At 40.6% G+C, this 23,029-nt stretch overlaps 3 protein-coding genes across 4 annotated transcripts; 2 read left to right on the forward strand and 1 right to left on the reverse strand.

The window, feature by feature from the left end:
• Positions 1-952: 952 nt before the first annotated feature.
• ehf (ets homologous factor) lies at positions 953-9,336 on the forward strand. 2 transcript variants are annotated; one of them, NM_001292280.1, is given in 7 exon segments: positions 953-1,016; positions 2,821-2,939; positions 3,910-4,143; positions 4,688-4,741; positions 5,136-5,213; positions 7,617-7,812; positions 8,623-9,336. In NM_001292280.1, coding segments are annotated over 6 exon segments (762 nt in total). In that variant the 5' UTR covers positions 953-1,016; positions 2,821-2,824; the 3' UTR covers positions 8,708-9,336.
• A 3,137-nt stretch (positions 9,337-12,473) lies between these two features.
• On the forward strand, positions 12,474-16,415 carry rag1 (recombination activating 1). The gene is made up of 2 exons (XM_007887856.2): positions 12,474-12,583; positions 13,229-16,415. The coding sequence occupies exons 1-2, from the start codon at positions 12,474-12,476 to the stop codon at positions 16,413-16,415; spliced, it is 3,297 nt and encodes a 1,098-aa protein (XP_007886047.1).
• A 4,732-nt stretch (positions 16,416-21,147) lies between these two features.
• rag2 (recombination activating gene 2) lies at positions 21,148-22,710 on the reverse strand. Its single transcript, XM_007887644.2, has one exon. It carries the CDS (start codon positions 22,708-22,710, stop codon positions 21,148-21,150), a length of 1,563 nt encoding a protein of 520 aa, XP_007885835.1.
• Between the last annotated feature and the right edge of the window lie 319 nt (positions 22,711-23,029).

A 23,029-nucleotide genomic window follows, 5' to 3' on the forward strand; every position in this document is an offset into this window, starting at 1 on the left:
GACACTGTCAAAGGCATCCATTCATTTAGAGTAACTCAAATGTCATCTAAATACCATGGGTGGGGGGGTTCAAGTCCTGGTATGAATAAAGGTGACCACTAGCTTTCACATGTCATCGATGAGAGAGCAATTGAGTTTTTGACAACCTTTAATCCTAATTTCAGATCTACCAGAGAACCAGTACATCCCAAACAAACACGGTTGAAAGTACTCCTTTACAAGGAAGTAATCTCACCAAAATGATTTAAAGCAGGGCTGTAAAAAGTGTGATTCCTGCAACACATGGTGTTGTATGCTGTATGAATAGATGACTTAATATTTGTACTGTGTGTAGGTGGATAAGTGCTAACATGAGTGGTAACCAGTGAGTGGCAAGCGGTTGCAGAGAGGGTGAAGATCTGGGCTGGCTGAGGGGGAAGTATGTCTACCACTGATAGAAGAGTCATCTCTACTCAGGTCCTTGATAAAGTATACAGGGCCGAGTGCCAAAAAAAACCCTGAAATTGTTTGGCTACAAGAAACAGGGCTCCAACTAAAGCATTTGTCCTAAGGGAGTTTATGAGCGATCCTTAACCTACGATACAAACATTACAACTTTAGATAGAGGCTATCGCATGGCTGTGAATGTCAACCCTTAGAGTGATAAGCATCTCATACCACTTTATACTGCTGAGAGATGAAAATACCTCAGCATTGCTCCGCTCATGACCTTTCTTTGTCTTCCGTGTTTATTCATTATGTAACTGGAGGTGTTCAATTACACAGAGACTCAACCAGGTTTGCAATAGTAATTTTCAGCTGAAGGACAAGAGAGATACAACCACTCCTGTTCAGGTAAAATTTTCCTTAGATTAATTTACATAAATACGCAGATACTTTTGTGAGCTCAAAGAGGGTGTGGTTGGTACCTAATACATAAAATCAGTAAAAGCTGAGAGGTGTTGCTCTTTGTGTTGATTTACACTCCTTGCTAGGTTGTGCAGAGTTGATTTGTTCTGGACGTTATTCAGTCGTGAGTGAGTAGATTTTTATTTATATATATATATATAGAAATGTGCCGTGCGTTATCTTTCTGAATCTGTAGAGGTTGCCAGGTTGGATCAGTTGGTATGACTCTCGCCTCCAAATCAGAAGGTTGTGGGTTCAAACTACACATTGGGACTTTGAGCTTGTGGTTTAAAGTTGACACTCCAGTGCAGTGCTGCATTATTGGAGGTTCTGTGCTTCAGTTGAGATATTAAACCAAGGTCCCGTCTTCCCGTTCAGAATGTACATTAAAGATCTCATTGGCACTATTTGAAAAAAGAAAAGGGAGTGCTGCCAAATAAATTCACCCCAAATCCACTTGGTTATTCACTTCATGGTTGTTTTGGGGCACATTCCGATGTGAGAATTGCCTGCTGCAGTCAAATACAGCCACTCGACTCTACATCAAATCCTGTGAAGCATTTTCAGACAATCTGCTATATAAGACATAAGGGTTATTTATCGTTATATTAGGAATGTAATGAAAGTATTGAATTAAAGCAATAAAAGTTCTCTAAAGTTTGTTTCTTTTGAATCTTCAACCTTCTGCTTCTGAAGGTGGCAACTCATGCAGTGTGGCTCGAAATTTCACTTAGTCTTAGCCTGTAAGACTATTTTGTTTTAAGAATTATTAGCAGGCAAAATTAAACTCAGCCTCAATTTGGAAGCTGAGTTCTTCATAAGAACTGTGGAAAATCAATTACCCAAGTTAAGATTGAGTTTAAGAATTTTCCCTTTGGTTCGGCCATGAGCCATGCTGTCAACATTGGCTCCCTGGTCTATTCTGAGTTAGCCAAGGTGGCCTTGGGTGCACTACAATTAGCTTCAGTCCCTTGGCTAAGGAAGGAACTATCAACTGAGGTTCCTACGCCTCATATTCAGCACCTCTTCATGAAAGTACTGATGGGAATTTGNTTTTTGCTTTGTTAACTTCATTGCACAAATGTGGAAAACGTTTACCAAATCATGCATTTTACAAATAAACTTAAGGTATAGAATTGTGTCATCAGAACAGTTTCTTCAAACCCTAACGCGGCGTTGTGACAGTGACACCTCTCCAGTTCTGGCCCAGACTCCACTGGCTCCTCATCCCCAAACGGACCGACTTCAAGATCCTCACACTCGTGTTCAAATCCCTTCACTCTCTGGTACCTCCCGACCTCTCCGACCTGCTCACTCCCCAATCTACCACCCGGCAGCTCCGCTCGACTGGCACCGGCCTCCTGCTTTACCTTCGCACCCTCCACCCCACCATTGTGCTTTCAGCCACTACGCCCCGAAACTCTGGAAAACTCTCTCTCAACCCCTCCGCCTTGCCCCCTCTCTTCCCTTTTTCAAGTCCCGCCTGACCGTGCTTACGGCCACCTCCTCTCCCCCACACCAACCTCCCCCCCCCGCCCCTCCCAGACTCTGCCACTGCTCTGAGACAATGCCCTGCATGGAGGGCGTAATATAAGTGCAAATTGTTGTTGTTGTTGCAAGGACTCAACATTTCTGTTGCGACGGGAGAACTTCAGCCATTGCGGAACACAGCACGTGTTTTGCATCGGCGGTTTATTTTCCATTATTGTTCCATTTTAAGAACTATGCTTCTGCTGTAATGTAAAATGCCTCCCTGAACCAGTTAATAAAATATGTGAGGTTGCTTGTCTGGCTGACCTCTCGTATTGGCCTGAGTCCTGATTTCCCTCTCCCCCTCTTCCCCCTCATATTAAACACGACTGGAATTCATTGTGCAGCTCCTCCATTGAAAAAAATAGTGGATTGGAAATAAACCTAGTCCACATTTTACAGCACGATGTTGGACTCGTATGACTACAGCAGTTGTGGACCTGGACTCATTCTGTACAGCCCCTTGAGTTGGCCAATGCTCTATGAACAGCTGGATTGGCCCAATCCTGAAGATTACGGAGGTACTATTTCTTTGTATTTTTATGGTGGTTACAAGTTTACCTATCATAGATGTAGTTTATCTGGGTTAAAAATGGCTTCTACGGGAGAAGTAGATGCTGGAGATTATATCAGATTCTCAACGACTGTAGTTTATGTTTTTCATTGAAGAGCTGAAGGGAAATGGGCTGGAAGCAACACTCAGGAAAAAGTTCTTGTTATGTCAGCTGGGTTTAGTTGGTAGCGCTCTCGGCTCTCAGTCAGAAGGTTGTGGGGTAAAACCACATGTAGGGACCTTGAACCCACAGTTTAGGCTGACAGCGTTGTTGGAGCACCACCATTAAAGTGAGGTGCTGGTCTGCTTATTCAGGTGGATACTAAATATCCCACGGCACCTCGTCTCTCTTATTTTTTCCCCTCTCTTAAAGGTGCTGAATCATCCTGGAGGCATCGACTGCTCTCCAATGACTCATAATCATTCCTTTATGGCTAACCCAGGCAGTGAGTGTAGGCAGTGAGTGCAGGCAGGCTATTTGAGCTACTTGACTGCGGATGCCATCACAGGTCTCATTGTTATCAATACAGACTTTCTTGCCAGTGCATTGAGGTGATGTAGGACATAAGAAAGGAGAAGTGTGGTTTTGGCAGGAGTGACAGTATATATCTAAAAGCATTATAAGCAATGCAAACATACAGCATTCCAAGCATTTTATTTAAAACGGATTAACTGTGAGTATGCTGTAAGATGAATAGCTATGGGAATGCTCTAAGCCAAGATAGTTTGCCTACAGAATACACAGCCACTTTATGGTATTCTCTTTTGAAGCATCCTCCCAACGTGAAAGATTCTGTAATCAAAAACAAGGATTCTTTATTTGTTAAGTTGTTGTGTTCAAAGATTAGTTAGATGTGGAAAACACTTGGGGATTTTGATAGAAGATGTTTGTTGTATGATCCTGACGTGCGTTGATATAAGATGAATTTTGTTTTCAGTTTCCAACCCATCCTGGACCTCGATTCTTCCTGAGGAATGGAGCAACAGACATGTTTGGGAGTGGCTGCAGTTCTGCTGTGATCAGCATAAACTGGATGCAAACTGCATCCCTTTTGCCCAGTTCAATGTCAACGGCAGACAGCTGTGCAGCATGACTCAATCTCAGTTCATCTCTGCAGCTGGAATTTATGGAGAAATCCTTTACAATTCCCTGCACCAATCGCAAAGCAAAGGTAATGGTTTTATTTGATGACTTTGGCGACTCCACCAGATGAAATGTTTGTTTGGGAGGGAAAAGAAAGGTATTAAATGGGAAGAAGCAAACTAGGCATTTCTGACAATCATAATGCAATAAAGGATTCACAGGGAAATGCTGATAGCTCAATGGGTAAATGCATAAGATCATACCCCGACTCGCCAACAAGCTCCCTCAGTCAGTGTCAGCCTAGGTTATCATTTCATATCGTCACGTGGAGCTTAAACCCACAACGTTTTGACCCAGGGACAACATGATCCCAGCCAGGCCAAACTCTCACAGATACTTGAATTGTTATAGACCTATGCCACTGAAACCTTCAGATCAGGAAGCTGTGGACTAATAGTATTGGTGTGTCAGACACCTCTGATCTCAGAACGGGATCCCTCTGGGCACATGAAATTCTGCAATAATGTTGAAAATGAGCTCATTTGTTTGTGGGTCACTGCATCCATAAAACATTTAGAGCCAACAGTCTTAATTAAGACCGTAGATTAAAATGGTTTCTTTGCTTCATTCAGCAGATCTCCCTCTGGTGTGCGACCCTGTTGACAAAGAACTTCATATCGATGAAAGTAAGTAAACAAGTCAAGCACTCGACTGAAATGTTTGCATTCTGGACATAAATCTCTTCCAAAAATACTTGGACAGAGAGGTTGGGGAGCCAGTGGAGATTAATGAGGAAGTGTGATTGGGTGGGGTGAATGACTGGAGGATAGTGGAGCCGAGGGAAGATAGGACGCGGCGGGTGGCCGGGACCATTGGAGTCAAGGGAGGATGGATTTAATAGGTTTGTGGAGCTTGGTGCAGGAGAGGACATGAATTGCACAATTCTGGATGGTCTGCAGCTTGAGTAAGAAGGGCTGGGGAGTCCGGTGAGCAGGAAGTTGGTTTAAAAGAGACAAAAATGATTATTATTTAAACTAACCCTAGTGAATGTTCAACTATACCTTTTTACTTAAATTTAAGGGACTTTAAATTTGGAACAAAACGCAGGATGTTTCGAAGGAAGCCAAGAGCAGAGCATTCCTGCAAAAAAACAAGCTGGTGAGTGAGCCTGTTCCTGTTGGAACACAGTGCAAACTGACATATTTACGCTGGCGCTGGAAGCTGTTTGAGCTCAGCTTAGTCATCCGAATCTTCATTTTGATATTGTAATCATCATGTTAATAGAGTGCCAGGGGATCTTTAACGTTGACCTGAACAGAGAGATAGGATGTTGGGTTAACGTATCAAATGAAGCACGGCACCTCCAACAACGCAGAGGCCTCCCCAACACTGAGGCAAACGTGCTGCCAACTAAACCAGGCTAACGCCTCAGTAACCCTGGGCTCCGGAAGGTAAAAAATCTGGAGGGATTATAAAGTATGATCAACTAATAGAGAGATTTCTGACAGATTAGATTTTAATCATCTGTTCATTTGAATAGCTTGATCTTTGGTAATGCCTCACCTTTGGTTGATTTGGTTGTGTCACGAAACCCTGCTCAACAAGTCAAAGTACCAGTCTACAAAGTTAGATAATGATTTCATGTGAAAAGAGTTTTCACATTTTTTTCATGACAGTGATTATTTGAGCTGAGGTAACCAGGCTGCCCAAGTGTCTGTGCACAAACTCATTAATCTGTGTGTTAGGCGTTGATCCTGTCGCTGAGGTTAGCTGTCACTACTGTAACCTGAACAATTGGTCCTTGTTGTGGAAAGCAAACCACATTCCCAGAAAAGCTCATTGTTCTAGCTGCAGTGCAAAAGATAAGCCAAACTAATCATGAAATGAAATGTTACACCTGAACACGAGAGAAGTACAGGATCCAATTTAACTCTTTTGAACACTGCAGCGGGCAAATACCCTAAAGCTCTGTTGGCATGTTTATACCCACAACTAAACACCAGGACAAGCCAGTGCCTACATAACCTTAAGAAGCTGCATGACTTCAACCAATAAACCGGGTAAATCAGCTTTGTATTGTATCTTAGAAAGTGTCAGTTCCTTGTATATATCTAATAAATAATAATAAATAAACTTTGAATTTGATATAGCGCTTTTCATGTTTCTAGGTATAACCTTAACCTTATAATTACTAATTAATTAATTAATTAATTAATTGGTTAGGTTAATTGTGTAACCTTAACCAACCTAGTTTTGTACCTCAGGGCTGTTCATGATTGAGAAACCTGGCCTGCTATTGTATTTCAGGAAGTGGAGCGTGGTTTACATGTGGTTTAGTTAATTGAGATAAAACAGTGAGCTGTCCTGCAGACTCGATGAGCAATAAACACATAAGAAATTATCCTTCCTCCCTTCCTCTTCCCGTTTGGTTCCCAATATCAATTTATTTATTATTTTTATTTCCCCATCGACCCCCTTTCAAGCAATTGATGAAGTTCAGTCTAAATAGAATTGTCGTCCAGAATTATCAGCCTTTTTAGAGGAATCTAATAAATGAAATAAATGACTTCCATTGCAGAGGTGATCTGACACATATTTGAATTGATTAATTGTCCTCAGCTCTTCGGGGGGCATTCGCCTAGAACACAATCAATTGGTTCCCCCATTTCAACTCTCCTCATTGACTCCTCTCTGCGTCTCTTCCATTATTTTCCCTCCTCGTCTCCTTGTGTCCAAAATGGTTTCTCTCTGGCTTATAGCACAGCTCCAACAAATTTACCATGTAAATAGCAGAATAAATAACCGCCTTCCATAAACTAAGTTAATAAGTAACCGGAGCCTCTCCTTTTTGACTTGTAGTTAATAAATACATAAAAATAGATCGTCTCATGAACTGGTAAACAAATAAATAATTTCTCTTTTTTGAAGCTAATAAATATGTAAAAAGTACTCTAACATTAGCAATATCAGTTACACAGCCACCGCGGATCACTGAGTTCGGTTATTCACTCTCTGCTGTCTTAAAGTTGCATTCAATGGCTATTTTTGTTAATTGCATTTATGAGCTCAATTCAGCCGGTGAAGCCACTGCCTAGTGTGAGCTGTTTCGTCCTGGAAAGTCCTAGGTTCAATCGTTAGTCTGCGTTGAGTTCTCTAGTTCCCTCTGATCTCAGCTGGAGCAGCAGTAGGTATGCAACAATAGACTGAACTCAGACATGGAAGAGGTGGCTGGGAACGAGAAAATCATTAAGTAATTAATACCATGGCATTCAACAACGACAACAACAACTTGCATTTATATAGCGTCCTTCACGTCGGACGGTATCTCGGAGGGCTTCATATAGTTTTTAAGTAGCTATACTGCAGTAGATTAAGACGTTGGTCCTTTAAATCCTTTCCTTAGTTTGTTCCTCCATGTGCTACACTTGACCTGGAATCGTTGATGTAGTACAATAGTTGATGTTGGCTCTGGATGCCTCTAATTGGAAAGTGCTCCAACATGTAACACATGCAAGTCATTCTGGTAACGCAAATGTTTCTGATCTCTGGTTTCGCCCTCAGGTTTACAAAGTCATCATCTCTGGGAGTTTATCCGAGATCTCCTCCTCTCACCAGAGGAAAACAATGACGTTTTGGAATGGGTAGACAGGAATGAAGGAATATTCAAAGTTTTAAAATCTGATTCTCTGGCAAAACTGTGGGGTCGTAGGAAAAAGAACGAGCGGATGACCTACGAGAAACTGAGCAGGGCCTTGAGGTAATCGTGCTTTGCTTCTCCAGCAAACAGCAGCACCTTTGGTCCAATTTTATATAGAAAAGAATAAATGCACATCCATTGCAGTGTGTAAGAAGAGGTTAGAGACATGAGAGAGTGATGGGTTGAACTTCTATCTCGGACTAAATACTATTCTATTATTGCAAAATTTCAGATTGTCTAGAATATGTCAATTTTTAAAAATTGAATTTAATACAATCTTTAATTTTGAAGCCGGATTTCTGTAAAGTTCTTTTCAGAAGCTACAATGGTAAAAACTAAATTCAAAATGTTTCCCAAATTCTGCAATCTCTAGAAATCTGAAATGCTATGTTAATAGAGGAAATCTAGACCCAGGTGGAAATTTACCCCTGAGGGATGTCTACATTTTTGGAGATCTGCTCATGTGCTTAATTTAATGTTACCACAATGATTCACCTTCATACACAAATCACAAAGCTCTGCTGAAATGTCTGACACCTGAGATCAAAGTGCCCAGAGGGATAGTCTGACTGAATATCTCCAGGTTCATGTGCCCATATGAAACTATGAAATTATATACGCCAAAATTATACCAGCCAAGTTTCGCACGCAAAGTATGCCGTCAATTCGCTTTACAGTATATCCTGTGAAGTGCTTTTGAGATGCCTCAATGATGAGATGCCTCAAGGATTATTATTATTGTTATTTTTATTATTAATTCACGTATGATTGGGACAGTGAATAAAGGGAGATGACTTATCGCAAGATCACAACACATAAACCAGATCCTTGTTGGATCAAGATGTAATTTCATTATATTTTGCTTTTCAGGCATTATTATAAAACTGGGATTCTGGACCGAGTAGACAAGAGGTTAGTGTACAAGTTTGGAAGGAATGCTTACGGCTGGAGATAGAAGGATCTCTGTCTGTAAATGCAACTATGTTTGAATGAAGTGAAGAGACATTTTAGTGTGTATTGGAACCATCTTCAGACCAGGCACTAATGGGCGGCAGTGGTCCAACCTACCTCAGCTACCATCATACTTCTACTTGAAATGTTGCATGGAGATGGAATTTAACTCTTTGTTTTCACTGTTATGAAGCTTTTCATGAAGAATATAGCATATGAAGAACCAAAGCATTCAAAAACCTGAGTATGAACAGAATATCACACATCCTATTTCAAGTTGTAAATACTATCTTAGATACTCAGAGGAGTCCATATATAACAGGTGTTAAAGCCTACTAACAAATGCCTGGATTTTTGTTACTTTGTTAGATAAATTTTGGTTATGATGATCACATTCTGTTCATAACTTTCAGATTTTACACTGCTTACCTTTACGGTGTCCACGTGAGCAGAGTTTACATCCCAGAATGGCTAGGTAGTTCTCTGTCACATGGGTATTGAATGTATATGCTAAAAGGAATGCATATGCTAAAATAGTAACATACTGTATATGAATGCTAGAAACTTTTTATAAATTACTTTTATTTTTAAGCACAATATAGATCGAGCAAAAATAAAAGCACTTTTTCTATCAAATATAGTCTTCATTTTCATTCGTAGTTTTGAGTAACCATCTGCATAAACTTGCATTGTACTTTTTAACATTAACTTGTAATAGCTATTCATCTGGAGCCCTGTACCTTAATGGTAAGAGCACTCACCTCGTAAGTGAGAGGACCTGGATTTGATTCCCAGGCAGGGTGAAACACTGGGTAAGTTTTCTTACTCCACTCCCCTCTGTTCACCTGTCAGTAGGTGTTAGTCGATTGGCGGATTGCTTGTCCGGGGGTAATAATCCTTTCAAAAAACAAAACATGTGGTCATTCAATCCACCATTGTTTGTGGGACGTTGCTGTATGCAAATTAGCTGCTGTGTTTGTCTACAAGATATTTGAGATGTCCTCCTAGCATGAAAGGCTCAACATCAAATGCAAGGATCTTTTTATTTATCATCCACATACCTAAATATTCTAACACTCATCACATCACGGTGATCAATATTGTGGGCAGCAGAGGGCCCAGCTTGTGAAACTCCACTAATCAGGGCTGTTACTGCAACCTTAGGCGTTTTTTAAAAAACAAGTGAAGAAACAAATAAACCACTTTTCCTGGTAACGACTTGCAGTTGATGATTAGTCACTGTGTAAAGATATACTTCCTGGCCTTTGTCTTGCACTTCACAACACTGAACCTGTGTCTTCTTATCTCGCTGTCCTTGTGATTCAGAGAATATTATTCTGCTTTGCTGTATCCCAATAAGCCCCATTCCGGGATGCCTCTTTGTGAGGAAAGAGAGCGCTAACTTATCCAGCTGTTCCCCCAAGTTGCATCCTTCTAACTTTAGAGATCAGACTTGTTTGCCTGCTCTGTAGTGTGTCTAGCTTCCTTACGATGTAGTGACCAGATTACAAAATACATCAGATGTGGCTTGATCGGGCACGGCAAGAGCAAGTTTTATCCCAAATAAAAAAAAGCTTTTAAATATTTTATTATTTCTGCAGAAATCTACACTCATCGGCTACTCAATAAAGTAGTGCTTTAGTAATTGTCCGCCTGTGCAGATGAAGAATTTAGTTGCAAATATAGTTCTGTGCAGTCCAGCTTGACCACGAGAGGGCAGCATCTTGTAAAAATGTAACCAGAGCAGGGAATGGATTGAGAGTTTCCAAGCGTTCAATAACAACAACTTCAACAACAACTTGCATTTATATAGCGCCCCTCACGTAGGGGAAGCATCCCATTCAGTTAGGACTGGCACATGAATCCTAAAATGTAAGAGCAGGGAAATGAGAAATCGTTTAAATTGAGAGGAAAAAAAATAAGATTAAATGAAAACTATAAAGGAAAGAATTAAATAGCGCATAAATAATAATAATAATAATCCTTGTATTTGATATAGCGCCGGATAGACATCTCAAAGCACTTCACAGAATACAATGTAAAGTGAATCGACTGTATATTTTGTGGGCGAAATTCTTCATTACAAATAATTCATCATAAATAATGAAGAAATAAAACGAAGTTGAACAAGAGGCAAAATTAACTCGATTGAACAAAACCAACTGAAAATGTTGAAGAATAGGGATTATGCTGTCCACCTGGCCAGGCTATGAGAGTATCACTCACAGTTTGTTCTGTGGTTAAGTACATGTGTGGCTGTTAGTTTTTACACGATAAAGAGGCAGGTCACCACATCAGCTGTCACTGCAGAGACTAGAAGAACCAAATGCAGTTCCTGTTATTTCAGACTTCGCTTCATGACCTGAAGCCAAGCAGATGAGCAGCTACTCTGAAAAACACACTCTGCAAGAAAGAGGTAACGTAGACGTCGTCGATTTTATTAACCTTTCTTCAACTCCTGAATGAAACTTTATGCAGCATTTATATTAGAAAACTTCCAACCAATATTCGTATATCTTATTAACTACGCGCCAATAAATGATGTGTACACATAGAAGACTGCACAAAAGGACCGATTGGATTTTTTTTCAGGTTTCTTTCATTTTGTAATAAAATTACTTGGTTTAAATGAACACAATCTGCTAAAGCGCTCAGCGATAAGAATGTTATGGTTTGTTTAAACTGGGTTAGAATCATTTTATAACAATCTTAGACTTATTTGCGAGAGTTTGCAGTTCCACTGTAAATGCTCTGGGACGATACCCTGCGTCAGGGACTCAAGTTATTGTTGTTGTAAACACCAAAGCCAGCAATAGTCTCTTGTGTGATGCATCATTTTTACTCTTACTAAGAAGAATGAGAAGAGAGAGAAGGGATGTGGACACGTGGAGTCCTGGAGCTCAGTGGTTAGAGCCCTCGCCTCACAAGCGAGAGACCTGGGTTCGATTCCCGGCAGGGCAAAACCTTGGGCAAGTTTCCTTACTCCACACGCCTGATAATAATCCCTCAAGAAAAAAAACAATAACGAAATTAGTCACTTCAATCCAAGACTGTTTGTGGGACACTGCTGTGCGCAATTGGCTGCCGTATTTCGCCCACAAATATACAGTCAATTCAGTTTACAGTATATTCTGTGAAGCGCTTTGAGAGGTCTAGAAGACATGAAAAGCGCTATATCAAATGCAAGAATTTTTTTCATTATTTTTATTATGTACAATGCAGAATTGGTTCCAATCGGGACCGATTTCATTAACGTTTACAGTTACAGGCAATTTTTGGAAGAGTCAAATTCCTGTTGCTTGCTCTTAATAGAACTTGCATGATTGAAACTGGAAGCAGATATATAAGTTTGTAATCCATACATTGTTGACTGCACAGATATTAATTCATTCTTTACATACGTTAGAATAATTATACGTGATACGAAAAAACTGTTGTGGTTTAATGCATGCTTTCTTAAGAATATGCCGAGGGGAAAAAAAATCAAGTACCCCATCTGAAAACACGATCAAAGTAGATTTGGTTTAAATCTTTACCTTTTTTTCCTATCTATTGCTGGCTATCTTGTATATCTCACTAAAGCGGTTTGGAAATGTCAGAGATTACTTCACATCAAACGTGTTGCATCGTGCCAAGTTCAAAAGTGGTAACTGGTTAATACCAATCACAGTACTACTCCTACGCTCGAGTGTAGGAGCGTAGGAGTAGTTCTGTGGATAAGCCCTCAGTATATCAGACATAAGATATGCTGTACTGGTGTTAGGAGCTAGATGGTGCAGCTGCATCAGCTAATGCTTTTCTCTTCCAAGCAGCTTGTTGAAATCCTTGCTGGTGTTAGTATGCAACATGACAGGCTCCTAAATGCCACAATGAGTCACAGGCAAAATTATCCTCAGACAGTCATCTCCATCTATATTCGACAGAAGTATATTCGCAGGGAAAAAAAAAGCCCTGCTTTGATGCATTGCAGTGTGAATCACAAAATTTGCTGCATTTGAGGGTTGGAGAATAGAATCCCCAAGGACTTCAGGAATAAATGAGAGTGCATTATAACGGGTAAAGCTTAAGTCTTGGATCATCGTTATACACTCGATGGCACTTCTCTAACCAGGGGAAGGATTTTACTATATTCTGCTGACTCCATTTGATATTCATTTTTCACTTTGTGGCTGTTTGCGGGACATCGCTGTGCACACATTAGCTGTGGCGTTTGCCTAAAGAATGTAGTCACCACGCTTTACCTGTAATTCCTGTGAAGCGCTTTGAGACATCTTGATGATGTGACAAGGCCCAATATGAAACGCAAGGGTCGTTATCAGTAGAAGAGCAATCTTAGACTCATTTCCATAAGGCTTGAGTTTTCATTTGCCCTGCAGCAGTTAACGACTGATTTTTGATTTCAGATTTCTAGACGATGAAAGATTAAAGTTTAGCTGTTGTAAACTGATGCGTGATAAGGCTGAGTGTTTTGCTGTCGAGAGTGAATTTTAATTTTAAACTGTACGTCTTTTTGTGTCTTTGTTAGGTGTCAGCATTTGAAACAAATGGAGATGCCATTGTGCAACATGCCTGAAAGGACGAGGTGCACAGAGACTGCGCCTTTCAGAAAAATCGAATGGGAAGACAAAATTTCAAAGGCAATACATAATGCCACGGAACCTTTAGTTACCATGGCTGCCCATAGCATGCAGTTTAAACTTTCTCCATCTCAAACCCAGACAATGGAGACCTTACCTTTGGAGACATTGCCTCTGGACAAGAAGACTTTGGAAGATAAGCCACAATACAACAGGTTTGTTCAGAAAAGCAAACCTTTGGAGTACACGCCAACGAAAACTCAGCTTCCTGAATCCAAGCAAGTGAAATCCAAATCTTTAGAAGAACACAAATTGCATTTGCAGAATCTCTGCCGCATTTGCGGAGGTTCCTTTAACACCAGCCGCTATGACATGAAGTATGCAGTCAGTGGCCCAGTCGATGACGTCACCCAAGATGTTCTTAGGAAAATGGGACATGGGGATTGCTTTTGGCCTGAGCTCGTCCATAACACCTTCAAAGTAGATGTCAGGAGAGATATGGAGACCGTTCACCCCACCCACTTCTGCCACAGCTGCTGGCGCATTGCAATTCAGATGATCAACAATACAAACAATGAAGATGCATTTTTTCCCATCAATAAATTTATGCACTGGAAGCCTCATTCCAACCACTGTAGAGTTTGCAACTCTTCAAAAGGAATTCGCAAGAGAAAGGGTCTGGGAAGAAGTCCGCAGGTCCCCAAAAAAGCAAAGGTTGCCATCGACCTTCCGATCAGACCAAAGGTTGTTAATAGAAGAGATCAGATGAACAGCACAAGCATTATGTTGGCTAAAAAAGTGGTCAACTGCAAGAAGCTCCATCTAAGTCCAAAGCTCCTTGTGGATGACTATCCCCACCACTTTCTCCAGTCGGTCTCATGTCAGGTTTGTGACCATCTACTTGCTGACCCTGTGCAATTACCATGCATGCATCTGGCCTGCAGAACATGCATTTTCAAATGCTTTGCAGTTCTCGGAAAGTATTGCCCAGTTTGCAGGTTTCCTTGTTGTTCGGCAGAGCTCACAAGCCCTGTCAAATCTTTCAGTCACGTTCTGAATTCCCTTGTGGTGAAATGCCCAATGGCAGACTGCAAAGATGAGATGAGACTAGATGAATATTCTCACCATGCCCAAACTCACAAAGAGACCAGAGGGAAATATGATTACTCACCAACAAACAAGGGTGGTCGGCCAAGGTTACACTTGTTGTCTTTAACACGAAGAGCTCAAAAGCATCGCCTGCGAGATCTCAAGCATCATGTTAAAGCTTTTGCAGAGAAAGAAGAGGGTGGAGACGTGAAGTCGGTTTGTCTCACTCTGTTTCTACTTGCGCTGAGAGCTGCAAACGAACACAGGCAGGCAGACGAGCTAGAGGCTATAATGCAGGGAAGAGGATCAGGGTTGCTACCTGCAGTCTGTCTTGCCATTAGAGTCAACACATTCTTGAGTTGCAGTCAATACCATAAAATGTACAGAACAGTCAAAGCAACAACTGGGAAGCAGATCTTCCAGCCATTGCATTCACTCCGAACTACAGAGAAAACTCTGTTGCCTGGTTATTTTCCATTTGAATGGCAACCTCCACTAGAAAATGTCTCTACTAACACTGAAGTAGGAATAATAGATGGTTTGAGTTGTTGGCCCCAGTGCATTGATGATTATCCGATGGACACAATTTCCCGACGGTTTAGGTACGATGTAGCACTTGCTGCAACTATCAAAGATCTTGAAGAAGACATCTTGCAAGGTCTGAAATCACACGGAATGGATGAGTTTCAGAGTGGGCCATTCACTGTTGTGGTAAAGGAGTGTTGCGATGGAATGGGGGACGTCAGCGAAAAGCACGGATGCGGTCCAATTGTCCCAGAAAAGGCAGTGAGGTATTCCTTCACAATAATGAGTGTGAGCGTCACGGGTGAAAACAATGAAAATGTCAAGGTATTTGAAGAATTGAAGCCAAATTCTGAATTGTGCTGCAAACCTCTTTGCCTCATGTTGGCAGATGAATCTGACCATGAAACCCTGACAGCAGTGCTGGGCCCACTCATCGCCGAAAGGAAAGCCATGAAGGCAAGTCATTTAATCCTTGAAATTGGCGATTTGCTCAGGTCTTTTCGATTCATCTTCCGAGGCACAGGGTATGATGAGAAGCTTGTGCGTGAAGTGGAAGGCCTTGAGGCCTCAGGCTCCATCTATGTTTGCACATTATGTGACTCCACTCGTAGTGAGGCCTCAGTGAATTTGACCTGCCATTCCATAACCAGGAGCCACACAGAAAACCATGAGCGCTATGAAATTTGGCGATCAAACCCATATCGCGAGTCCCCTGAAGTCCTCCGCGATAGAGTGAAAGGCATCTCAGCCAAGCCTTTTATTGAAACTCAGCCCTCCATTGATGCCTTGCATTGCGATATTGGAAACGCAACGGAATTCTTCAAGCTCTTCCAAGATGAGATTGGGGAGCTTCACATCAAGCCCAACCCGTCCAAAGAGGATAGGAAAAGGTGGCAAGTACTGCTCGATCAGCATTTGAGAAAGAAGATGAATCTGAAGCCTATCATGAGGATGAATGGAAACTTTGCCAGGAAACTGATGACCAAAGAGACCGTAGAAGTAGTATGTGAATTAATTCCGTCTGAGGAGAGGCGAGAAATTCTCAGAGAGCTAATGTCACTTTACGTCCTGATGAAACCAGTGTGGCGCACCACGTTTCCTATCAAGGAGTACCCAGACCTTGTGCACCAATACAGCTTTAATTCCCAAAAGTTTGCAGACCTGCTCGCTACAAAGTTCAAGCACAGATATGAAGGGAAGATCACAAATTACCTGCACAAAACTTTGGCCCACGTTCCTGAGATCATCGAACGAGATGGTTCCATAGGAGCTTGGGCGAGTGAAGGAAATGAATCGGGCAACAAGCTTTTCCGACGTTTTAGGAAAATGAATGCGAGGCAGTCTAAAAGTTATGAGCTGGAAGATATCCTGAAGCACCACTGGCTGTACACTTCCAAATATTTGCAGAGGTTCATGAATCAACACAATGAACTGAAACAATCAGTGTTTGCTTCCACACCATTTGACAGCAGCAGCCAAAATGATTCACCACCAGAGCCACATGACTCCATTGATTTTTAAGTTCGGTTGTTAGGCTGAAATTGGTTCTAACTATCTTTCTTTAAGCACAGTCGACTGTGAACAGTCTGTACTGTGTGCAGAAAAGTTGGGTGTATCATGGCCAAACCTTTTGAGTAGAGTTGGGGTTGGTGAAAAGGCCCCAACAGGGAAATTATGGTCTAAGTTGGATTGGCTCAGTTGATAAGTACTAACTGCAGTAAGAATAGAAAGGTGATCTAACCTTTCAATATTGTTTGTGGCCATATTCAGAGATGGTGAGAAAGTGAAGTGTGATTTAGATGTGAAGGAAGAAGTGATTTCTGTGACAGTTGAGGTGAAAGGCAGGGATACTTATAATAATCCTCATATTTAATATAGCGTCGTTCATGTCGGAAAGACGTCTCAAAGCGCTTCACAGGATCCATTGTAAAGTGCAGTGACTGTATATTTTAATAGGCTTTTTCTTGAATGCCTAATTTGAAATGATCAAATTGAACAACGGGACTTTGTTTATTGGGATTTTCAAATCAGTTGACTCACACCATTATTTTGATGTATTAATGCTTGCTCTGGGCGCTTATCCAACATTTGCTTTCAGTGGGTAATGGGAGAATACTTTAACCGTTTAGCCCTTTGCTATTTTGCGATGTGTAAAGGGAAGCGATGTAGGAGTGAATGCTTACTGCACTATTTTAAAGGAAACAAAACTGCAGTGGGTTTGAAAATGATTTGGAAGATTTGTCAGAAAGTTTGGACAATTTATCAATAAGGTATTTGAATCACGACACATAGCAAATGGGTACCGTCTCTGAGCACTTAAATGTTCAATTGATCTGAAGTGCATTGCTGGTACATAGGCATTTTATTTTAGCAGCATTTCTGTGTTATAGGTTGGTGGCTGATGCATTCAAACATGAGTTGTAGTGTTTCCTTTTTTATATCGATAATTATTACCTTGTGTCCACGTTATGCAATTTATAGCTGGCTATTTTGTAACTTTCGAAGTAACAGGAATATGCTGTTATTAATGATCAATTTTGTGTTGTCTACTGCAAAGCATAATATAAGAATGGATTTTGAACGGAGAGGCAATAAAAGTGATGAGAAGGTTTAAAGGCTTTGACTTACGGTGGGGTTCAAAAAATAAATAATCAAAAGGCAATGATGAGGCTCCTTGCATGTTTTCAATATCTGATTAACACTGGCACAATATACAATGAATTGTTAATTTACTGTACTCACTACCTATCTATTCATTGTCAAACTAGATACCTGTAAAACATAAATCACAATTTAGTGGTAACATGGATTGTTTTTCATACAGTGTCTAATTTGGTACTTGACTTTGCTTTGTATAAGACTAAGTATTGATATATTAAATTCCATGATGAATGCACATCGCCTCATTTATTATTGATTTGTTTATTAACCCTATATTGCCAAGTGGCCAATTTCACAATCTGCTGCAATGCATCCCAGTCCTGACTCTGTGTTCAACACTCGCGAGACATTGGCAGTAAGTAGTTAGCATCAAGATAAAGGAATTTTTGCAAAGCTTTGTGCATTCAAGCAACATTTGTGCAAAGTGACAGATAAATGGAAGGTTGTGTTACTTCATGTCAAAAAAAAGTTTTTAAATTGCTTTTTAACTTTTTAGGTGTTGAAGGTAATCCCAAAGTGTAGCACAGAATAACAGCAATATACAGAATTTAACCAGGCGAAGAATAGGTTGTTTCACCTTTCTAAATGATTCATGAAAATGTAGTTAGGAGTAAATTATAGCAGGATATTGTAACCATTTTCTAAATTCATTAAAGCTATTTTATTGTGCAAAAGATTGTGCAGTGCTACCTATACTGGCTTTGTTCATGCATCTTACGTTTTTTGCTGTAAAAACCTTTCTACACGGCTTCTAAACTTTGCATTCAGGCGATCACAATGAGATTTTTTGCTGTATATTGAGAAGTAATCAACCTGAAAGCATTCATTTGTATTCATAAGGAACAATCACCCTGATATTGTTCTGCAATTTTTATTACTTATGTGAGGGATTAAAAATGAAATTGAATCAGTTCCCCAAAATAGTTTATTTGCGATATTCTACAAGCTATTGCATTAGAAGATGACAACATTTGCATTTTGTTGCAATTTACTGTATTATGTTCTCAAAGCCTGCTTTTCTGGGAATTGTGTTTGCTATGCATGTGGTACAAAAAATGCAACTTACCTCTTCCAACATGACTAATAATAATAATCCTTGCATTTGATATAGTGCCTTATCACGTCGTTGAGACATCTCAAAGTGCTTCACACAATATAATGTAACGTTGATTGACTGCAAAACAGGTCAGGTTGTAATAATTGTTTGTGTTTAGGTCTAAAAATGAATTTCAATTGGAAAGTAGCCTATCTGATTAGAGCTTGCACCATAATGTTAATTGGTCTGTATTTTGCTAATTCTGCTTATCGCTTATGTATTTGGTCAACTTTTGATGTACTTTTTTTAAAAAAAATAAACATTTGAGACTTTTAAACATATTATTTTGTGCAATCTATGATTTACAACACTCTTTAAAAGATTAGCTTCAATTACTTAGGTTTACTATTTTTGATTCAGAATTCAGGACGCAGCAGCAACAACAACAAATTGCACTTGTAATGCACCCCTCACACAAGATAACATCTTGTGAGGAGCAAAACACTGTGATTTCATACTCAACTGGGCCCTTTAGTGAGAGAAGCACCCAGTGGAAGCTGACATTTTTCCACAGAGGGAAGGAAGACAAATCACTTTTACTTTCCTAGCAATTTGTTCGGAGTGAGGTTGGCAGTATTATACGTTGGGACCAGACCGATCAACCTGAGAATGATGTGGATGGAATTTAAAGGAGGGGATAAAATATCCTTAAAACTGAACAGGAAACATATTTGAAAAAGAAATGAGATTGCTAGCAAGCCTGGTCCCTCATTTGTGATTGAAATGAACATATAAGGAGGTATAATTATTTTTTTACCATTGGTCAGAAACAGTATGAAAGGCTTCTACCTTAAAGACATGAATGAAATAAGTTTGGTTCATCTGTAGTACCAACGACATTAGCCTGATACATCTCCATTAGATGCATAACCTGAGGCATGGTTGACAGCTTGTCATTATTGTGATGTATGCTTGTGGGTAAGCAATTGCTACATGCTGTTAGGACCACAAGTGAAATGAATTTGGAAATAGCTTATCTACGGGACTGTGTCCAACCCAAATCTCTGCGATTTAATATCCATAACATTAGGCTAAAGTCTGTTTCAAGGCTGTGTGGAGGAGGATTACCTTGGTTGCTGAGCAGAAGCATCCACAAGTGAAATGAGTTTCTGTCAATCCCTTGTTTTATCTCACAGCAGGAATGATTCCTTTACTTTAAGACACCCGAAATGCATTGCAGCTTCAGTGAACAGATGTTCGGAGCACATAACAATCTCAGTTTGAGCATTGCGATGGGATTGCTAAAAGGCATTCCCCTTTCATGGTGCAGCTATGAATTGATCAGTCCCTAAGCTGATTTTTCCATTAACTGCCAGAAATGTGATGACTTCCATTTTTCACAACTGAAACAGTCATTACAAGTTTCCAAAACTTTAAAGAAGTTCATAATTTATGGATTTTTCCCCATGACATTAAAGCACAGGAAAACAAGGAAGAGGCCAATTGACCCATCAAGCTCCCTTTGAATGGTGATTCTGTACACTTGATCTGTAATCTTATTCTAGCATTCCAGAAAAACAATTGAATTATTATTTTGCTTGGGCTAATAAAGAGGTGGAGTCGGTAAGGTGTGTAAAAACAATGCTTAAAACAACATTTGTGAATAGAAACCAGTTTAAAAGAATCCACCTTTGCAGGGTTGTATGGTCTCCACTGGGCAGCAGTATCAAATAGGTTGTGAAGCTTGAGGTAAGGTCTAAAATATTTTAGAAATTGGATCCCAATTTCTGCAGACCATTGTTTCCTTGTTTGTTATGTTATAAGATGCTTTTTGTTGTTTAAAATACTGGACTCAAAGGAGAACATTTATGATCGGAACTGACACTTTTATTTCTTCAAATACAGTATTTGCACAACACGCGTACAATAACAATGTCTTAACATACACAGCACCAAAAATAAAGACTTTCTTTCAAAAAGTCAGTAATGAATGATTTGATTTTTTGCACCAATACTAAATTCAAGGCAATAGCACCAACATAACGCTGACTGAATTTGCCAAATGGCTTTTAAAAGAAACGCTAAACAATTTAACCTTACAGTTACATGATTTTCATTGTTTTCCTTCTTAGAGAACATTTCAGATTTATTGCATTGAAATAGGTTGTGTTGCTCTTTGAATCCTGAGAATCTTATCCAATTCCTTATGCTAAAGAGCGACTTTACCAGAAATGATACACAGTTTACTTTGCTAAACAATGAAATGACACACAGTTAAAAGTTCTAGTTTAGATTAACATGTGGGTTGTCGCATATAAATTACCCAATTTTTTTACAGTAATCCGCAGGCTATTTGTCTAAAACCTACTACATGTACAATACATAGACTTTATGTTTAATTTTGAGCGCAGGTTAACATAATTTTTTTTTAATGCTGAAGAGGGCTTGAAAGGTGGCTGAGAATTCTTCCAGACTGCAGAATAATTCAATAATTCTAAACATCACTTTCAAACTTGCTCTACTGTTGATTTATTTTCAAGTGAACCAATCTCAATTTCATTCAAACAGCCTCTTCACAAAGCTCTTCTTCATCGGTGTCTTCTTCAGACTGGATGGCGACTTTTTACGCGGGGATTTCATTGGCGTCCGTTTCATTATTTTTATCTTCTTCTGCAGGGTTTCAACTCTTTTCTCAATACAATGAACATTGCAAAAGTACTTGGTCTTCTCCTGAGAAAGGTGTATCAGCTCTGACTCCGAGAGACCCATACACTGGGCATGTACCCAGTGCCCACCACCTCCTCCACTGGAGCAGAAGATCATAGCCGGTTTATTGAGTTCAGTGGAGTAGTAAGGAACCCAAGTGTTGACGTTTACACTACAGGTGACAATGCACTTAATCCAGTAACCTTCCTCATCACCATTATCTAAGTATATTTCGTCGTCGCTATAATCATGGGTTTCAACGACAAAGCGAAATTCTTCTGAATCTTCGAATGCGCTAGATTCCTCTGGATCAGTAAAGGATTCCTGGCTGACAAGAATGCGGCTTCTCCCCTCTGGCTGTCCGAAAGTTGCAATGTAGAAGTAATTTGCTTCAGCCGTATCTGGCTTGTTTTCCCCAGGAATGCCCATTAATACCGCTCGGTTTCCCATGTCACTTCCAAACCAGCTCTTGCTGGCTCTGAGGTCACTGGTCCATGCCGGGGGTTCCTTGTCCAGGATCTGAATGTTATCATTTTCAAGTAGGATGGTGTTGCAAGCCATTCGCTTCTGAGTCTCTGATTCATAGCCACCGACAATTATAAACTCATTGCTGCCAGCCTGGGTCACTATTGCACTTGATACTGAGATGCCATTATTGAGTACTGTGCAGGTTATACTCGGATGTGGGCCTAACAGATCAACCTGTAGGCTAAGCAATCGTGGAGGACGGTGATTGGATCCCATGGAATGACCCCCAAATACGTAGATGGTTTCATTTTTTGCTACTGACGCGTGGAATGAAAATCCATCATTGATCTCTGGAAGCACATGGGCTGTGCAGTGGCTGGTGCTCAAGTCTATTATGTATACATGTGGCGTACAATCCAATACGCTGTTCCAGTTTTCTGTGGTTCTTTGTCCAGGTGGCCGGTAATATCTACCTCCGACCAAGATACACATGGTTCGTCCTCTGCTCTGAACCACATTAATGGTGTGACCATATCTTCCTTGGGGGACATTTCCTTTGAGATCTTTTTCAATGCAACAGAGTGATGTCTTCTTACTACCGGTATTACTAACCATCATGAGGTACAGTAGATCAGACAACTCATTGTTTGGCATTCTGCCGCCATGAATGAGGTAAAGAGGGCTTTTGGATTCCGAGGGATCTGAGTAATGAGTAATTGCAGGACAACGTAGCGGTGGCAGGTAACAAGAGTCACTGGAAAATGAAACTGCTTTGAGTTTCAGGTCTTGTTCTTTCAAGCGGAGGAGGAAGACTCCAGAGGAGCAGGATCTTTTTGGCCATCCTTTCTGGCCAAAAAGAAACACTTCGCCATTGAAATTCATCAGGGAGAACCCGGGATGTATCAGTGCCCCATTGGCGCTGGGTGAAACCATTTGCAGAGTCATGGTCGCACCGGGCGGGCGGGCGGGGGGGGTGACTGTGTCGCCTTTGGATGCAAAAGACATGATTAAAAAATTGGGGTAAAAACAGACAAGAACGTGTTGGCAGGTTTAATTGCTCTGTGAAAAAAAAATGAATGGCACCCGCCCAAAGCCAAGGGCAATGAGAGAGAAAAAACACAAAAAACCGCCCGATTGGGCGCGAAACCCGCCCCATTGGGCGCGAAACCCGCCCAAATCTGGGACAGCAGATTGTTCCTTGAGCGGGTGGCGATGGCCGGCGCCGGACCCCACCGCTTGGCCTGATGGGAATTGTAGTCGATGG

The sequence above is a fragment of the Callorhinchus milii genome, unplaced genomic scaffold, assembly GCF_018977255.1.
Source record: "Callorhinchus milii isolate IMCB2004 unplaced genomic scaffold, IMCB_Cmil_1.0 Scaffold17, whole genome shotgun sequence".
In the NCBI taxonomy this organism is placed as follows: Eukaryota; Metazoa; Chordata; class Chondrichthyes; order Chimaeriformes; family Callorhinchidae; genus Callorhinchus; species Callorhinchus milii.

Bases quoted from the DNA above. Each gene is read 5' to 3' on its own strand.
- rag2 (XM_007887644.2), bottom strand. From the start codon at position 22,710: ATGACTCTGCAAATGGTTTCACCCAGCGCCAATGGGGCACTGATACAT.
- ehf (XM_042341279.1), top strand. From the start codon at position 2,825: ATGTTGGACTCGTATGACTACAGCAGTTGTGGACCTGGACTCATTCTG. The intron at 4,742-5,135 runs GTAAGTAAACAA...CTTAAATTTAAG, and splicing joins AGAACTTCATATCGATGAAA to GGACTTTAAATTTGGAACAA. The intron at 5,214-7,616 runs GTGAGTGAGCCT...TTTCGCCCTCAG, and splicing joins TCCTGCAAAAAAACAAGCTG to GTTTACAAAGTCATCATCTC.
- rag1 (XM_007887856.2), top strand. From the start codon at position 12,474: ATGGTGCAGCTGCATCAGCTAATGCTTTTCTCTTCCAAGCAGCTTGTT. The intron at 12,584-13,228 runs GCAAAATTATCC...TGTCTTTGTTAG, and splicing joins AATGCCACAATGAGTCACAG to GTGTCAGCATTTGAAACAAA.